Source organism: Oculina patagonica, chromosome 12 (assembly GCF_052425735.1).
Source record: "Oculina patagonica isolate OP01 chromosome 12, crgOcupat, whole genome shotgun sequence".
NCBI classification, from domain to species: Eukaryota; Metazoa; Cnidaria; class Anthozoa; order Scleractinia; family Oculinidae; genus Oculina; species Oculina patagonica.
In genome coordinates this window covers 12,442,960-12,461,903 of record NC_135769.1, presented here as the reverse complement: position 1 = coordinate 12,461,903, position 18,944 = coordinate 12,442,960, and the positions used below count along the sequence as shown (strand labels likewise).

Sequence of the window (18,944 nt, the reverse complement as noted above, 5' to 3'; positions counted from 1 at the left end):
CAGTTGTGTTTTGTTCTTAATGCTTAAAATTTTTTTAAAAAAAAAAAAAAAAAAAAAAAAAAAAAAAAAAAAAAAAAAAAAAAACCCACCAACACAAATCAGCTTTAAAGTGAAACTCCCTTTACCAGAATCTAAGTGTAAAATACTCCTGTAAAAGGGTTAGGTATCCAGTTGAATTAGATTGTAATTATGTAGATAGTTAACATGTACAATCAAATGTAGATTTAGAAATTGCTTTGCAGTGAAAATTGTACATATGCCAGTGTAATATACTTAGATACGTGGGTTTAACTTTGGTTTTTATTGTACAATAGTACTAAACAAAATGAGAGAATTAACTCACTGGACTGTAATTGTCGTGTTTAACTCTTCTAGTCTTGGAGTTCAGTCAGTAAAGTACATGAAAGATACAAGTCTTATGTTAAACAAAGATCATCTCCTTACCCCGTGTTGTTTAATCTTGGGGTTTTGTCTCCTTCCTCCTGCTTACGCATAGAAGGAGTTTGTATGCGTAACCCTCATTTATAGCAACTGAGAGAAGTGAATCTTGCATTTACAGTTCATTTTCAAGCTTGCAGCCCAGCTTTGAAATGCTGTCTCATGACTCCGGATCGAGAGGCCTGGGTTACAGCCATAATAGTGGCCATTGCATTATCAGCCAGTTCTGATTTTGTAATGTCTCTTCTAGGGTTCCAAGGAGAATAAATGGGTGTTTGATTCGACTGATTAGACTTGGCTCGGAGTAAGCACTACCCATGTACTACTTAACGATCAAGGCTAATAATATCATGGGACATGGAGAATCAACAGTGACAGGGCGCCTTAGTTCTTAGTATTTGCTCTTGACAGAAGAGTCGAAACATACCTTTTGATGTTGATGATCTTCTATTTATATTAAAAACCAATTGCCGATCGGGGAAGTTCTTCCCACCCATTAAAAATGTCAGAGTAGAATACTCCTGGAGAATATCGCGCCCTTGGATGTTATGGGGTGATCAGCTGGTTTATTAATGGTTTAGTCCCGGGGTATGGCACATGAATAAATGCTCTTCGCGGGTCTTTGGTACCTAAGAAAAAGAATGTTTAAAACTTCAGTGAAGAAAACTGTTCACATTGCTTTTTTTCCTCTGACTGCGTGATTGTTGCCTCGCATCTTCTTATAACAAGCTGCAAATTTCAACACCGTATTAATTTAAAGACGCCGGCTCATACAACTTCAAATTCATAACAATTAAAGTTTTGGCTGGGCTAGCTTATATCAGGGAAAGGGACGCTTATGTTGTGAGAAAGCCTCTTTGATTAAATGCTTTGATCTACACTCTAATTTAAAAACCGTATTTAATGTTATGACCCTTTATGATTAATCTTCACTTTATAATGAAACCTTAGCCGTGACAACTAACTATTTGTGACATATCGATGAACACTATACTGCTGGTCTGTTTGCAGATTAAGCTTAATATAAACTCCTTTTTGGCCTTCCAATAGTCCTAACATTTTTGTTTGTAACTTTTGGACTTCTGTCAAGATCTCACCCAAAATTCAAATTTTGGATAGCGCGTGCATTGACGTCACAAAGCCGGTAAAACGGTTGGGGAAAGAACCGTTTGAAAAAGTCGTAGGTGACAAAACGCACTTCACTTCACGGAACCCGCCTCGTCCTCAGGGACGCGTTTTCCTATTGGAGAGTACGTTTCGTCATCTAACCGTCACGCCCCGCGCTCCCTGTTTCCCGCCTTTCACTGACAAAATGTAACGGCGCGCCTCGGCCCGGAGGACTACACTGAATCGCACTGTTCCCCCGACTGAAGAAGTTTAGCGCTCAGGTTGAAGTCATACACAAGAAAGAGGAAAAGGTCTTCGGTTAAATCCAGAGAATATAATCAATAATTTAAAGGTACTTTGATGGGGGGAAATTCAAGAAATTGTGAAAGGAATAAGTCACCGAGATAGTGAACGACTGCACGGAAAATTTGGAAAAGTTTATCTTCAAGAGTTTCCGTGGGTCAACCGCCACTCAGGTTAGTTTCAGGTTGTAGTTTTATTTATTCCAAATTAAATTTTACTTACGCTGGATTCAAAGGCCTTAGCTGTACTCGACTGTAAAACAGAATGTCACACATTCCTCCAGAAACTCTACAGAAATCCCTAGAAGCACTTTAATACAATCAAACACAAATTAAAGTCTTTATATAGGGAAAATATCGACATCAGTAAACTTCCATGAGCTCTTTTTTCGATTGAACTATTAAAAGCAAGATACTCATATAAGCTTACATAATTTTTGGAAAAGCTTAACTCTGCTAAAATTACCTGAATTAATTACCAAGATATTGCAGATTCAGGTGTTAGTGAGTGCCACTAGAAACTGTTTCTTTGCGTTCCTTCGAAGGAGCTATTTTTGTTTGTGCGTTTTTGGTAAAATCTAAAAATCTTCAAATTCCTTTGCTTCTACCGCCCGCGAAAAGGTATTAAATTTATTAGTTGGCCTTAAGTAAGTCGCACTTTGATCGTTAAGGCGTCTGTTTCCATCGTCTGGTGGACCAAAATGACACATTTTAATGTGTTTCTGTATTAAAAAAGCCGAGCTTAAAAATATTTTTTTCTTGCAATTTTTGACACACTTTTCTATGAAATTTTTGTCGCGCTCAAATCGCGTGTGTGAACGAAAGGGCGATTTCAGCGTGATTCAGCGCAAGTCTGAAACGAAAGCCGCACTCATTCTTTCACCAAAAGCCTTCGGTACTGTTTTTTCGACGTCTTTGCTTGTTTACAAGCTAAAGTAGGAGAATAGGGGTTATGTGAACAAAATTTGGAACCACATATTTGTAAACTCTCAAGGTACTGTTTTAATTTCTCAAGGGATTACTTTCCGCTGTGGGTGATCACTTGCGATCTCGTGGAAAAAACGTGACTTGTCACATTTACAAACGTTATATAACAATTTTAAAAGTGACATGTCAGCTTTCTTATCTCAACGCACGTGTGTCTGAAAGGCGATCTATAAAAAGCGTCGCACAAACAATGGATTGCGTAACTAAAACACGAATAAATAATCACTAGCACTTACATCGTTTAAAAATTACAAACGTCAAAAATATACCATACCAAAAAACTCGCTCTTTTCAAAGATATTATTGAAATTAAAACAAATGCAAGAGATGGGGCTTCTTTTAGCTTAGGAGCGGTTAAAAATAAGGCCAAAATTGGTCGCTACATGCAAGCGCCATTCTATTTCCATGCAAGCGCCATTCTATTTCGTCATCAGCCTAGGTCGTTAGGGACGTGACCTCGCGTTGATAGCAATGTTGCATGAATCGGCTTTACAACATGCGATCGTATCTACGCAGTTCGAGTGGAATTTCAGTCAAAGACAGCAAAATTCTTTTGTATTTCATCTTCAAATATAATTCGAAAGCATTCACTGTATATATGGCTTTTGTTTAATCCTGGGTCTTGATATCCGACCCTCGCAGAGCCTAGACAAAACGCAGCTTGAGTGTAACGATTTGTTTACGCCGCAATTATATGCGCAATGTTTTCTCCGACAGTAGTCGGAAATATCCGTATTTTTTTCGTGCTTTTTCGTAGAACAATCGTAACGATACGGCCTTGAACACATTGAACAGCGGTCTACCTATAACAATTCAAATATGGCGTCGCAAAAACAAAGCGTCGAACGCATATTTTGCTTTTTCATTTGCTAATTTCGCTGCCGTAATCGACTGCCTCGAAAGGTCCTTGCAATTTTAAAGTATAGAATTGTCAGATCTCGGTGAAATTTGCACTGTTTATTTGTGTAATGTTAAGGAATATGTGTATAAATACCCTGCGCGGACGAGCCATTTTTGACAAAATTATATGGCTGCATTTCCTCCGCGAAGATAGGAAATTGTTAAACTAAACTACAAAGAAACTGTAATGATAAGTTCGAAGAACAATGCACAGGATAAACCTTCGACTCATACTTCATTCAAAAACGTCGGTATCTCGAAGAGACTTTGATTTTGTTTTATAGTAAGCTTACTATTTTGGAAGTGTTATGCATCAACTGGGAATTTTTCTTACGCGCATATATCTGCAATTAGCCTAAGGACAAAACATGGGTTTTGCGGTGATTTCACGTGATCGACATGCGGCTGCATTTCTTTGACCAATCGTCGTTTTTGCTTCAGTATTACCGTAAATGATCTAATAAACGCCCACTCTCAAATAAACGCCTCATATCTAATAAACGCTCCCCCTGAGGTGTAAAGTTTGTATTAGACGCCTCCCTTTAATAAACGCCCCGTGTCTGATAGACGCCCTCTCCAAGGATCGCCTCAAAAACCAAGGTATCGTTCCATAAAGTAAAATCGCACAATTTATTTAGTGTCTTGCTTGATTCGAACCACAAAGGGAACTACGATACCAACATGGTTGACCCCGATGTCGAAGAAATCATCGATATCGAACTATGAACGACATGTCCTGGCTTTGCATTAGGCAGATTAGATTAGACTCTATCTTACTCCCCAAGAAAACTTCGTGTCTTATTTGTTTTGTTGACGTTGTTTCAGTTAAAGTGAAATAAACGCCCCTCTCTAATAAACGCCTCATATCTATTTAACGCCCCCTGTAGGACCCATCAAATTTAATAGACGCCCGGGGCATTTATTAGATCATTTACCGTAAACAAGAGTCATACGAAAGAAAAAGGAAAAGGTCTTCGGTTAAATCCAGAGAATATATTCAATAGTTCAAAAGTACTTTGGTGGTGGAAATTCAAGAAAACGCACTTTCCAATCAAAGAGCCCTGAGGACGAGGCGGGTTCCGTGAAGTTTATCTCTGAATCTGTGATTGGTTTACTCTCTCATGATCTCATCTGATAAATGTGTCGAGAATAAATAACTCTCTCTTAGTAAATGGTTTGAACCCGGGAGTATGAATGTTCGTCAGTATAGTGTGATCGTCCTGCTAAGAGTAGTTGCGAATAGAACTGCTTTTGGTGAGTGAATGACGTTTCGAGAACCTGAGCAGAAGTCATCTTCAGAGTCAAGTGAAAAGTTGTTGTCAGTCGATGATGCGATAAGTCTAGTCCGTTGAAGCTGATATGTCAGTATTGCAATGATGTTATTGGCTGTTAGACTCGTGTAAAGTTTGTCATCAGTAATTGGTCAGTTTCGATCCGTCTATTGTTAGTCAAATTAGTAGTTTTGTTTGCTTCCGTTTGTCGGTTTTGTTTACGTCGTGAATAAGTCGTTTGTAAGGTGCCGGTATTTATTGACATTTGTTGATAGGCGTGTGTTCTAAGTTTGTATACCAGCTTTTTAGAGTCAGTCGTCGAAAATAGTTTATGTACTGTAGGTTAAGCATTCAGCAGAGTCCCAGTCGATTCTGTGGTTATAAAAAATAATGATGATAATAATAAATAAACATAATTATGCAGGATGACCATTTCAGTTAAAACACTACTACCAACATGGGTCAGTCTGCGTAATAATATAAGTTATGAGTTATGATTTTGTTCGTTCACCCTCCTATCGATGCCACGCCCGTCATTAGCGAGGTGCCTCCATAAAAATTACGAATTAGCAAAACTGGGAACTGACCTAAAATCGACTCTCTAAAAAATTTTTATTTCACGGAATGCCTCTTAAAAGGCGGGATATGGGGAGTTCCTGAACTAAACTAGATTGGCTGTTGCTTGTTTTTGAATTTTTACATGCAAGCCAATCAGTGACACTACGCGAATCTCTATAGCCAGAAGCAAATCACCTGAGGTGATGGTATGCTTCTGCTGTAGCGCAATGTCATCAGTATGGAGCTTTTCATGTCCAATTCTGGCGTTTTACGAGCGAGGGAAAATTAAGCTCTCGAGAAGAGACCTGGAAAAGGAACGTATGTTTGCTAAGGATACGTTTTATTATGTATTTACAAAACATTCGATCTACCCGGTCACTGAACTACCATTTGTCCATCTCTCAACTCCACAATCTTGTCACAGTCTTCAATGGTTTGTAGCCGATGTGCGATTGTGATCACTGTTGAGTTCTTCAGTTTTTCTCGGATTGTTTTGTGTATGATTTGTTCAGTTTTAGGATCTACATGAGCAGTGGGCTCATCTAAGATGACAACTTTACTCTCCTGTAGGAGAACACGTGCAAGACAAATTAACTGTTTTTCGCCTACACTAAGATTCATTCCTCCAGAGTTCAATGTGTAATCTAGCTTCCCCTGAAAGGTTTCCACCAATTGCTTCAGTTGCACTGCTTCTAGTACGTTCCACAACTCAACATCACTGTGTTTTTCCAGTGGATCAAGATTCTTTCTCAGGGACCCACTGAACACAACAGGACTTTGGTTTAGGACGGAGATGCATTTCCGAGATTCTTGAATGTTCAAATGTTTTAGCTCCACTCCGTCAATTGTGATTTTCCCTTCAGCTTCGGGCATGCGCAAGATAGCAGCTATGATGCTTGATTTTCCAGCACCTGTTCTACCCACAATTCCAATCTTGGACTGTCCAGTAACGTTCCAATTCAGATTCTTGAGTACTCTTGGTCCTTCAGGATAGTATCTCAGCGATACCCCGGTGAATTGTATTTCTCCGTTCGTTGGCCAGTGTTCAGTTTGTGTTGTTACTGTCTTGTATCCAGGCTCAGATTCAAGTTGAGTGATCGCCATCACTCTTTCTACAGACGTCATTAAATTCTCGACTTCTGACGACTGTTGAACAGATACCTGGGTGAAGTGAGAAGTTTCGAAGACGTAGACGAAAGCGAGGCCAACCAGAGCTATAAAAAATAATAATTGGCTTGTGACTTTTTGAATTGTACATTGGCTGAGGTTTTGACTACCCTAATGCCTTTCATTTACACGAGTTATGCAAATAGGGCCTATTAAATTAAAAATGGAAAAAAAAATTGCAGATAAACGTCTTCTAGTTCCTAACTCTGCAGTCAGAACGCTAATTTCTGTTTCGGTTAACATTCCATATAACTTATGACTTTCAAAATTTAAATGCGGAAATTTTAGTACAACCCTGTTTTTAAACTAAACGTCAGAGACGAAGGAATATAAAGCAGTCTGTAAATTTTAATTTCTGAGAAAACGAAACTAAAATTATTAGATAAAAATCACGGCGGCTTTTTCTTGCCACACCGGCACTATAAACAGTTTTATTCGTTCTTTAATCAACAGGCAATACTGAAGAAAAAGAGATTGCTTTGTTAACCATATCCTTACCATTGTCGTGGGAATACAGTGCAGCGGTTAAAGCAACGGCACCAATTAAGAGGGCAGATAGGAGATCCAATCTTATTCCCAGCCATCGAGTTCCAGCCAATACCATGTAATATGCACGGGTATGAGAGTCTTGATATCTATCACATGAGATAAAATGAGGACTTTTATAAATTTAAGGCGGCTTTAAAACTAGTCGCATACTTTCATAAAATTTACAGAAAGTTGTATGTTAACAAGCTAATCATTATGCAATACACTAAATATGGGGCTCACCGACCCTATTTTGAGTTTTAAGCACATGAAGCAAAATTCAAAGGTGCCACTGTTAGACAGGTTATGTCGTTTCTGTGGTAGCCTGTGACGTCAAAAATGGTCGTTGAGTTTGCCAATGATTGGGCGTTTTTTGGATACCACTTATATATGTGCCCGATCAATATAGGGTGTTAGTATCGATCCATCTCATCTGTTGCAAACTGTTGTGAGCCAACTTAACTATCGCGACGTGGCTAGGCTATTTTTAGTCAATTGTTATTGCAGAAAATTACCTTCAATTGATGGAGGTCCAAATATAGTTTTTCCGAGGTAGAAAAACAACAAAGAGGTAATTATAACCAAAAAAGGAACAAGGATGGCTAATTATGGGGACGATTAAGACTGATTTCGAAAGGTTAACTTAAAAAAAAGAAAGGCTGATATTCTTACAATGTGCCATCCATGATGTAGCGCGATCTTTTTAACTGAAAATGTAAAGCATTTTCAGTTTTGATGCAAAGCAGCCTCACCTGTATAAGAGATCAGCAAACTCCTGTTGTCTTCCACGGGATCGAATTGTGTCCAATCCGTCCAATGTTTCAGAGATCTGTGTCAACACAGGACTGCGGCACACAGACTCTAGTCTCCTTAGCTCTCTTGATGTCCTCATAAAGTACCTTGCAATGTAAACATACGATAGTATAATGGGTACAACAACTGCTACAAGCCACACATTTGCAACCAAGGGAAGAAGCGCTGCGGTCAACACGAACAACACCAGTTGCACTGCAAAGAGGAACGTCTTGGGCAAAACCTCGTCCATACAGCCGATGTCTTTAGAAAATCGGTTGAGAATTCTTCCAATTGGATTTGAATCGAAGAATAGAACAGGTGCTTTTAGAATGGCCGTCACCATGTTGTTGTGAAGATTTTCTGAAGATTTCAACACCACCAGGAAGAAGGCGAAGGCGCGTAACGTCGTAAGAAAAACAGCGGCAATGACACAACTGGCATAGATGCCAACATTTCTCCAGTTCGTTTGGTCGTCACGTGGAAGCGTCGTTAGAAACGACAGCCACAGATCGGGTGAAATCATTACTCCTGCAATCAATGGATACGAGAATCAACAACGAATTTATAGCCTTGAAAGTAAATGTTGTCTGGGTAGGTTTAATTCTTTTTGAAAGAAACAGCTATAGCACATGCTGAACAACTGCCCTGAATAAATACTGACATATGTTTTTTGAGGCACTGATGTGCACGACAAGGACTTCATTACCCCATCGTTCCCCACATAGTGTTGCAGCACACGAGGAAGACGTGAATACCCGACTGGTATCATTGGCATTTTTGGATAGGACGTGACTCTTTGTCGACGAGTGTTAGTCATCCCCCCGGATCATTCAATAATTAAAGATTTTGGAATTGCTACCTCTTTGGGATAAACATAAAAGTGAGCCTCAACCAAAATGGATTTTGGTGCCTTTTAGGGGTCTTCAAAACAATTTCCAACGGACAACTCCATCAAATTTATATTACTCTTCCCCGGGTCTAAAGGGTTGGTTTGGCATGATGGCATCATAAATTAAAATTGTTCCTCGAGCCTTACCTTGACAAAGGAGGAAAATGAGAACCAAGCCAGCTAAAGCGATGGGATGCACCCCTGCTTTTAGATAATCCCAGTACAGCTTGCAGGACACTGCTCCAATCATACGGTCCTCGTCGGGAATTTCCATGCTTTTAACCATCTTCTTGTCTGGCGAATGTACTTTAGTATTTGTGATTTGTTCCTGAGATAAAGTTGTTTCCTGAGCTACTTTGTTTTGAGGTTCTATAATTTCTTTTAGTGCTTCTTTTTCATCAAGTGCCAAAAACGTCCCTTTATCAGTCACTGTACCGTTTTGCAAGACAATTACTTGATCTGCAAGCTTCATATGAGACTCTTGGTGAGAAACCATCAAACGAACTTTGTTTTTCAGCAAGCCAAGTATACAATGTTTAAAAATGTAATCACTAACGTTTATATCGAGTGCAGCGAGCGGATTGTCCAACAGGTAAATATCACAATCGGCATAGACTGCCCGCGCCAAACTGACGCGAATCTGCTGACCACCACTCAAAGTGTCGCCTCGTTCTCCAACAACTACTTGGTCTTTACCTGGAAATCCCTTAATGTCTTCCTCTAAAGCGCAAACTCTGATAGTTTGGGCGTACTTATCGAAATCAAATGGCCGACCGAAGAGGATGTTCTCTCTCAGTGTTCCAGAGAAAACCCAAGGCATCTGTGGCACGTAGGCAATGGTACCACCGCATTGGACATTCCCTTCAGTAACTGGTATCTCACCAGCGATCACAGACAGCAACATTGATTTTCCACTTCCCACTGGACCAGTGATGATAGCAAAGCTTCCATCTTTTGCTTCAAAGTTGATAGATTTTACTGGGCATTTGTTGTCAACATTTAGTTTGCAGATTACATTGCTCAACTTGATCCTTCTCTCTCTTTTTTCCTGAAATTGCCCTTGCTCTATAATTTGCAGTTTGTCCGTTGGGCTCATAAGATGACCCAGATTCGTAGTTCCAAGGAAGGGATATAGATTTCTGTTATCTTTAATGTCTACAAACTTGGTTATGGTGGAGGTTTTCTTCAAGGACTGGTGTAAACATACGTATTGGTCCTTAATGTTCACCTCTTCCTTTCCAAAACATTTTGTCTCCAGCAATGAGTTGCTACCCGTATTGGTTGAGAGTTTTGTATCAGTCACACCATTAAGGTTTGGCAGCAGCAGAAACTCCTGTATTCTATCAAATGAAACGTACGCTTCGTATATAAACTGTGATCCTTCTCCTATTGATCTCAGTGCACTGTTTCGGAGGACATTGATAATTGACAAGAGTGTAAAAACGATGAACGGTGTTAGGTGATAACCACTAAAGGCAAACGCCAAAATAGAAATGAAGGAGGCAACAAGTCCCGAGGAATACATGAGAGATATGGCACATGACAGAAGAATGCTCTTGCGACGAATTATTCTCATCTCATCGCTGCAAATGAGGAAATAACAACACTTTATGTCAGATACGTACATTTGAGACTTGTAAAAAGGGTCGATCTTAAAGAGCTACTGTGGTAGTGGGAAATATGTGTATGGAAGAGCCAATCATGAATTAGGTTCCTGAATTGTCCTGCGCTTGCCACCGTTTCCCTGTGAGCTCTAAGAACTCTTATTCACTCACTAAGGTGTTTAGGAGCGATAATTTGTCAATTGATAGAAGCGTTAACTTCAGTTGCTTTTAATACAGTTACCAGAATATCTCTATATTGAACACCCGAGGTTAACTCAACAACAACTAGATACTGTCTAGGTCGTCCTGATTTTTTCACTAACCTTCGAGTATCTTTGATCTGATCTTTAAAGAACCACTCCCACGCATGGGTCTTCACTTCACGAATTCCAGCTACTATCTCAGTCATAAGATTTATTCGCTGATCAGAAATGACAGCGGTCTTCAGTCGAAGCTTTCCTGACAGGTAGGACAGAAAACCACCAAATGGCACAAGAAAAAACAAGAAAATGATTCCCATTAGTGCCTGCCAACCAATGAAGTACCATAACAACGGAACAGCTACACAAACATCAAAGATGGCGACAAGGAGGCGAAAGAGCTGCCTGGCGGCCTGTTCCATTCTCTGAACATCATTGGACACCAGATCAATCACGTGACCTTTTGTAAACTCGTTGAGAGTATGCTGACCAAGGACCAGGATCTACAGAAAAACAACAATGTGAAATAAATGATAAGATTTTAAATGCGATAGCTTTTGTTTCTAGTTCACCACCGGAAATTTCCACGAACGCTTTATCATGGGGGAAATAAAATCGGATAAAACAGGATTACAGACACCCTGCCCCACATGTTAAGTTGACGTTTATCGACTTTGCTCTCCATTTATTAATCATTATCACATTTAAATCTATTAATCCGCCATTACTTTCCTATCCTTCATTAATTCCTTAAAAATTCATCAAAAACGTTTTAGACATTGGTGGGACTGCATAGCTAAGAAGGTCTTTTGCATTGCGTGTTAAAGCAATAAAAGTAGAATATTCTTATTTAAATGAATGAAAATCAAAGTTCTCAACCATAATCTGCTTAAAATGTGGCTACACTCCAACCCTTACAAAACCTTTTCTTCAAGTGTCGTAATAATTTTACATTCTGGAATGCGTTTATTATGCGTTTGTATAGTAATGCTCATTGAACAATTCCACAAACCGCAGCCATTAGCTAAAATCGCAGCGTGCATTCTGTCTAGGCTATTTTGGAATAGCCGGAAAACAAGGAATGGGCGGTTACCGCTTCTGTTGGGTCATATCCCATTTTGCGGATTCAACAGAATATATTCTGCTCCTCGTACAAGAATAAACAAAACAAAACAAAATAATGTTAACAGCATTTTTCAAAATAATTCAGGCAGAAATAGAGCACTTTTGGGATATTTTGTCGTGAAGCCTGACGTATTTGACCATATAATATATGTAGTCAAGGGATAAAAAGTATTGCCCCAGTTGTTGTATCATAAGATCGTGCAAGTTTCTCGGCAATTTTTATCTCATACATTTACCGTGTAACAAAAATTTTGTGGCTTCTAAATTTAATATATATTTCCGCAAAAACGTTCTCCCGTGAAAACATTTACTCCACTTTAGCTCTCTATAGACGAAAGACACAACCGGAACCGGAACAGGAAAATACAGTAGTAACAGATTTACGCAGAGCCCAGTGCTTTACTTACTTATTTAGACGAGCAAATATTTTCCATGTATCTTTTCAAGTGGTGAAGTTGTTATCGCTGCTTCATTACTATAATTGTTTTAAACTGTAAGCCATGTTATTTTTCCTGTATATCGCTTATTTTTATAATACAATACATTGTATTACGTACGTGCTGTAATTTCAGTCGTGCGCGGCTTGCAAAAAATTACGAAAATTTATTGCTCACACGGAAACTCGTGTCTTCCAATTGCAAAAATTAAACTGATACCGCAAAACACAAAATATCGTCAATCTACAATATGAAACTCCCACAAGTTGTTTTGTTTCACAATGATAAACCACCTAAATAATAAATACTTCATTTTTTTTCTGGTCTTTAAGGGAAATACGGTTAAAACCAACAAATTTATTATCCGTCCTCGTGGCCGATGTTATTTTTCGATGTTACAGATTAATCATCCTGCTAGGAAAGCCTCTCTTAAGGAAACTTCTTCGGCAAAAATATTACTGCTTAGAAAAAAGAAAAGCCATGCTTATATTATCGGTGCACAGCAGTTCGTTCTTTTGGAATTATCTTATCCACAAAACGGAAAAAATAACTTCCAGCATACCTAAAAAAGAACGCACCCATAATCTGGGAATCCCTTTAAGGTGACCCATCTAAATCGCACCCGCCTTTCTGCAGCTAGTCTTTCGCTATAGTTTAAGTTAAAGCCTTCAAACATTTCCTACATTAACTGGATAATGTATGATCACTTGGCAAACACCTATTTGATGATTAATAAAAATTCATTTGTTTAAAGGAATCTTACAGAGAAATAAATTGAATCGATATCGTGCACCATTTGTGGTAGCAAACTGACCTTTCTGAAGATGACACCTTTAAGGGAGGCCTTCATCCGCATCCCAATCACGTACAGTTTGAAGCTGCTATGATGTACAGCAATGCTCTTCATCAGCACAATCAACAGCATCAACGCAGCGCAACCACAAAGCAATCCTCTCTCAGGAGATTTGGCCTTGAGGGCAGAAATAAAAATTCCCAGGAAAAATGGCTGAAGAAATCTACCAACTGAGTCGAGTAGTCCGGCAAAAGAAATTATACAGATGTCTTTGCGAGACAGAACTTTCATAGCACTTTTCCATAGTCTTGGTTCTTTCCCTGTTAGTTTGCACACATTCAGATCTTTGCTCCACTGTGACTGCAGCTCTTTTGTTAGTAGAGACGTCTTGTCTTCTTTGTGCAATGGCCAGAAGTCAGATTGCTGCAAGGGACGCTGGTTTCCAGTGCTGAACAAATCATTTGTCCACCAAAACAGAAGAAAAGAGATCAAGTTGGCCTTCCTCTGTGGATGTGTGGGGACGCCATACTCATGCTCTGCGTTCATTCTTTCGAAATAAAAAGGAAAGTTAATGAAGAATGAAGTGAACAAGGACTTTCATGTTAGCACCTTAATTAGCACTCTCGCCGACTTTTTGTTCGGGCTGATTGTATTGCGATACGCTGACGCCTGTGAGATACAATAAAGCAGTGCTGAAATGCACTCTGAATATAAACTTCAGCTAAGGGCAGGTCAGAGCAGATTTTTTCAGCATCTTAGTTGATTTTTTCAGTTAATTCGAAAAAGCTGTACTATAATCAAGCGACACTTTAAAACACTCTTGGGTTATTAGGTGTAGGGAGTTAGTATTAAATTAGACAAACCTTTTTTCGGCCTAAGGCGTTAGTTCAAATGCTGAAGCTAGCATTTTCTACCCAAAGTGGTATAACTATCAAATACAATTTGGAAACAACTTAACGATAAATTAATCTTGAAAACATCGGCAAAATGTGTTTTAAAATTAGCTGGGAAACCAACGGATGGATTGACTAATTTCAGTGAATGACAGTTCCGTCATATAAAGTATGTTATAATCGATCTCAAATCCGGTTGCTACTCAACACAGAACATGTTATGTTTTATTTTTTTAAGTCGTAATACCATTCATATAAAGTTCCGAAAAGCATATTGATTTACACCGATCATAAATTATGTTTTAATAATTAAAAGGTTCAGTGGCCATGAACTAATTAAAACTATTTTCTGGCGAGAAGATTTTACGTATAGACTTCTCCGCGCGTGCTTGAAAGTTCCCATCGCAATTGCCAGCAAAATTCCTGTTTTCTCGTTTCAGACACCGCGTTGTCAAGAATTTATTAAAAGGCAACCACAAAATGGCAAACGGTAGTTTGTGCTAGAGCGATATTTCCGTTGTAAATAACGACTAGAACAGGTGACAGACAGGGTCAATGTCACACGAAATGGAAACAAATAAACCATCTCGAATGCGGTGAAGGAAATCAAGGGAAGTTTACAGTATAACTGTCAAATAATCGGTTGTAGAGAAGAAAATTTTGAAACATTTCGACTTTATTAGATAAATATACCGTACGCCATTATAAGTACTTATAGACTGCAGAGAAGGGCCGTTCAAGGTTATCTTTAGACCAGGCCATGTGATAACTGATATTGATCGAGAGTCAAACATTTTGGCGTTCCGAGTCGACTAGTCAGCATGTTATTTATCATATGCCCGTGTCGTGACCTTAATAAGTTGCAAAATTGTAAAATACCTTGGTTAATGCGCAAAACATGATGAGTTGAGCCTATGCTGATATAAATAGTTGGTGTTGGCAGGGCTAGGTTGGAATGCGATATTTTTGTTTATCAAGATTTGCTATGAGAAGGCTGTCTACTTTAATTCGAGTACTTCATTTTGATCTGAACTCTCAAAGTCAAAACAAAACCCGGATTAAGTTTAGCAGCGAAATGCTTACTTACCTTACGTGAGAGTTTCTGTCTGCCATCAGCTTGGAGCAAATTCGAATGTAACATTAGAAAAGTGATCAATTTCAGTTGATGTTTCACTTTAAAAGACATAATAGGATTTGTTAAATCATATAACAAAGCGGTACGTTTTCTACAATAAACCATCACCGATACCGCAAATAGCGTCACGAATCAACCAATCGGAAGCCTTTTAAATGACTTAACATCATGAAAGCGCGGGAAATGTCACATGACCCAAATTCCGACTGGCTTCTTTTACCCATGTGATTGGTGGAAAAATAATTCTGCTGTCTGATTGGTTAAAACACGTTGCGCGAGTTCATCGAATCTCACCACGCGAGTTCGGTAAACCATGTAAACCTAGAAATACATTCGACAACCACTTCAGTGAAAAAGTTATGTTTCCACAAATGAATGGAATGCCGCCTCGCGGCCGCCTCGTTAATACAAACACCTCGTTATGAGTGCCACCTCATTATTTGAGGTGGCGCTTTTTTGTCCATGAATTTATTTGAGTCTTTCAGCCTTAATTCCGGCCTTTGGTATGTATTCAATGTAATACAAAAAATTAATAAAAGGAAACTGATTAAAACACTGACCTCATCAAACAGGAATCTTAATAACCAAAATGAAATCAATAAGAAATATTTCTGGTCGTAATTTCAGTCTTTATCTCTGGCGGCTGAAATTTGCTTTTCTGCCCTGCTTGAAGAAAGCGCATAAAGCTAACCACTCTTGGAAGGTTTTAAGGCAATCATACGTTGGAATTCCTCATCAGGAAAAAAACTAAGACCGTTAACTGAGTTCGAAACAATTTCCTCTTTTCTTATGATTTTCTTAGGCTTTTATTGTCTGTATCGTAAGCCATTTGAGAAAAATTAAGACGAGCGCGCTGCGAAAATCGTAGATTTTAAACATACGGCACGAAAAATAATCTTTACTCTGAACAAAGAGTCACGATTGTTTTGAAGCGCAGCAGGGCCGTAACCAGGCCTTTGCCATAGACGAGGCAAGATCTTGACAGTAGGTTCTGGGGGCATGCCCTCGAGAAAATTTTGAAATCTAGAAGCTCTAAATCGCTTTCAGAGATATTTTTCATGAGGTTTTCCTTGAGAAAAATTAATATTGTCCAACTGGGGATTATTTTCTCAACAAAACATATTTTAGTAATTTTTTAGTTTTTCTTTGTCCCACGCTCGTGTCATGTAGAATAATTTCTTTACTAGTTATCACCGAGCTTGAAATTTACCATCTTTATTATTTACAAAACATATTTTGTTTTTTATTTTGGGTAAAAATTAAGACGAGGCAAGTGCCTCGTCTTGCCTCTTGCTAGTTACGGCCTTGCGCGCAGTAAAAGAGTACCATTCTTTAGAAAGAGAATCAGTCCATGCATTGTAAAATATCAAAGGTACATTTTGGTGTGGGGTACAACTAGCAAGACTGCAAAGCTGGCCCCCTTCGCCTTCAGTTTGACCGCGGATAGCAAATGTATATATTCTTGTATATATTGTCGTCTGGTGTCTAGATATTCAAGAATAGTTGCATTGGAGACACAAATAACCCGTCAGAGTTCTCCAATACTAACTGTGTTTCAGTCTTGACCGGCCGTTGATTTGGTACATTTACATGAATTCGGAGAAAATGAGGTACGAAGTAATACAAAAACCGATGAAAAATAAACAAAATGAAACGCGTAGTGAAAACCGCGACACCAGTGCGGAACGAAGACTTAATTAATTAGTGCCTCATGATATGTTCAAGTGAATTTAAATTAGGAAGCATAAGCTCTTTAACTGTTATATTGTGGTTGGTTAATTGATCTTGTATTTGCCCGAGGGCGCGTGCCGCTATATGTACGTGCCTTTTTAGCCTATGCGGTTTATTAACATTCCTCTAAAAATTATGTCTGCTGGTTGTTTAAAAACAATTTCTGTCCTGCACATGTTAGATCGATCACTTCAGTTGACTTTCCGTTTAAAAAGGAAAAAAAAAGAAACAAACTAAGGAAAATTACCTCTCTTTAGTAAACAGTAACCTTGACTTTAAAAACATTCAAAGACGACTGGCTAAGTATTTATAAACACAAGTCTGTCATCTATGAGATGCAATGAATATACACATGTATCAAACAGATCAATAGTCTGACCTATCCGTTTCAAGACTCGCCGGCTTAAAACAAATCAAAACTGATCCTTTATCATAAATGCAAGGGATTTAGAAGTCTTACACCCAAGTTAAGAGCGTTAAATAAGTTAATATTTACCTTAAAGTTTCTCGCAACACCATCACAGCTCTTCCATGCTTGTGAAGCAGGCACGATTAGTCTGCAATCAGTCAGCCTTAACATAACCCGGCTCCGTGGGTCACTATATTTAATTGAAATCCACCAACACGAAAACCCAAGGTTATTGTGTTCTTTGTTTTATTAGCTAATCGATCACTGGGAGGAACTTAAAGGAATGTGTACACAACGTCAATTCTTCGATCGAGGGGACCGCCGCAATTTTAGCGGTCATATTTTAAGATGCACCAACTTGAACATGCGTTCAACTGACACGCACAGACACTGTAAGGGTAATGGGTTTAAAAGATCTGTGTTATGCATAGCGTGAGTTTAAATATTGGGCTTGAATTTTTCTAATTCTTTCTTTCAAAATCCACCTCAATCGGTTCCTAAGTCTTTTCCTTATTTTTCCTTATTTCCTTATAACCTTTCAGGTCTTTTCTACACTTAAGAAAATCCTATTATTTTGCAATTCAGCGATTTCAAAGAAATTTTATACATCACGAAAACTGACTACACATCTAGCTTTTAATAAATGGTCGAAATACAAACAAACTGTAAGTGTTCAGGAAACCGTATTCACTATTGAAGCAAGGATGTTGCGTGTTCGTTTGTTTGAGTTTTACCGCAGCTCAATACTCCCACTCAATATGATAATAGTCTGGCATGCATAATGCAATGCAAGCTTGGTCAAAAGAAATTACATAACCAAACCTGGATTGATGTTATTGGGCGCATGGACTACAAGTTTGCAAAGGAAAAAATACGACTCTGCCGAGAGATTTTGTGCTTAAATTAATTCTACAGCGGTTACATGAAAACCAGCCTTAAGCCGACTTAAAAAACTGCGTAAATAAATGTGGTATTTAAAGCTCGGAAATAAAGGGTTGTGAACGTGGTCAGTTAAAAGGGCTTACTATATAAAGCAAGATGAGTATTTTTTTCAATAGTAAACCTCGCTGACTGATGTTACAGGGTAGAAAATAGTTTAAACTATTTATAAGCCACAGAATCGGATGATATTATACTAGTTCCCCAGGATGTGAATTAATGGCTAGTCCATCATCGGCTGCCTCCAATGGCCTTAGTTTTTCTAGGAATATTTTTTTTACAAGCCATCTGCTTAGTTTCATCAATCCGGACATCCGTGGGCCACAATGTAGATTACTTCTTTATTCCAATGTGGCACTTACCTAGAAAACTGAACCTGGCATACACGAGTGCTTTGTCAGAATTATTTTATACTCAGTAGAAAATGTTGTGAGGCTCTTAAACGTTCCTGCACGCTTCTTGGACATTTTTCTTTAATTAAATAGGTTTTTTTTTGTTTTTAATTCTGCCAAAAACCGTTTTTCTCCTTTAACTAAGGTAAATATGTAAACCTACCTAATATGAGAAGATCCATTCAACTGATTATCAAAAAGGCTCTTTAGCATGGATAACATGAAATCCAACTCAACAGTTCTACGTAGAAATGTTCCTTTGTAGTTGCATTTGAATTTAACGTTGAGTTTGCTTTCGTTTGTATTTAATACGCTCTGCAAATGGTTACGTGTGTACTGTACGT

General features: G+C 38.5%; 2 protein-coding genes across 2 annotated transcripts in view; one reads left to right on the top strand and one right to left on the bottom strand.

Moving 5' to 3' along the window:
- Window positions 1-1,607: 1,607 nt before the first annotated feature.
- LOC144631510 (serine/threonine-protein phosphatase 2A regulatory subunit B'' subunit gamma-like) overlaps window positions 1,608-18,944 on the top strand; it is a 212,672-nt gene continuing 195,335 nt past the window's right edge. The window contains exon 1 of the mRNA XM_078489952.1: window positions 1,608-2,021. The gene's annotated coding sequence lies outside the window, so the exon portion shown is untranslated. The remainder of the gene's footprint in view (window positions 2,022-18,944) is intronic.
- LOC144631493 (ATP-binding cassette sub-family C member 4-like) lies at window positions 5,893-14,244 on the bottom strand. The gene is made up of 6 exons (XM_078489931.1): window positions 13,123-14,244; window positions 10,870-11,249; window positions 9,090-10,525; window positions 8,011-8,581; window positions 7,229-7,365; window positions 5,893-6,777 (listed from the first exon to the last, which is right to left on the bottom strand). Exons 1-6 carry the CDS (start codon window positions 13,645-13,647, stop codon window positions 5,939-5,941), a joined length of 3,888 nt encoding a protein of 1,295 aa, XP_078346057.1. The 5' UTR covers window positions 13,648-14,244; the 3' UTR covers window positions 5,893-5,938.

What these genes read in the sequence shown, in the direction of transcription:
- LOC144631493 (XM_078489931.1), bottom strand. Translation starts at nt 13,647, where the DNA reads ATGAACGCAGAGCATGAGTATGGCGTCCCCACACATCCACAGAGGAAG. An exon ending in AAGGTGTCATCTTCAGAAAG is followed by an intron (nt 11,250 to 13,122) that starts GTCAGTTTGCTA and finishes GTTTTTCTGTAG; the next exon opens with ATCCTGGTCCTTGGTCAGCA. An exon ending in CATTTTCCTCCTTTGTCAAG is followed by an intron (nt 8,582 to 9,089) that starts GTAAGGCTCGAG and finishes CATTGATTGCAG; the next exon opens with GAGTAATGATTTCACCCGAT.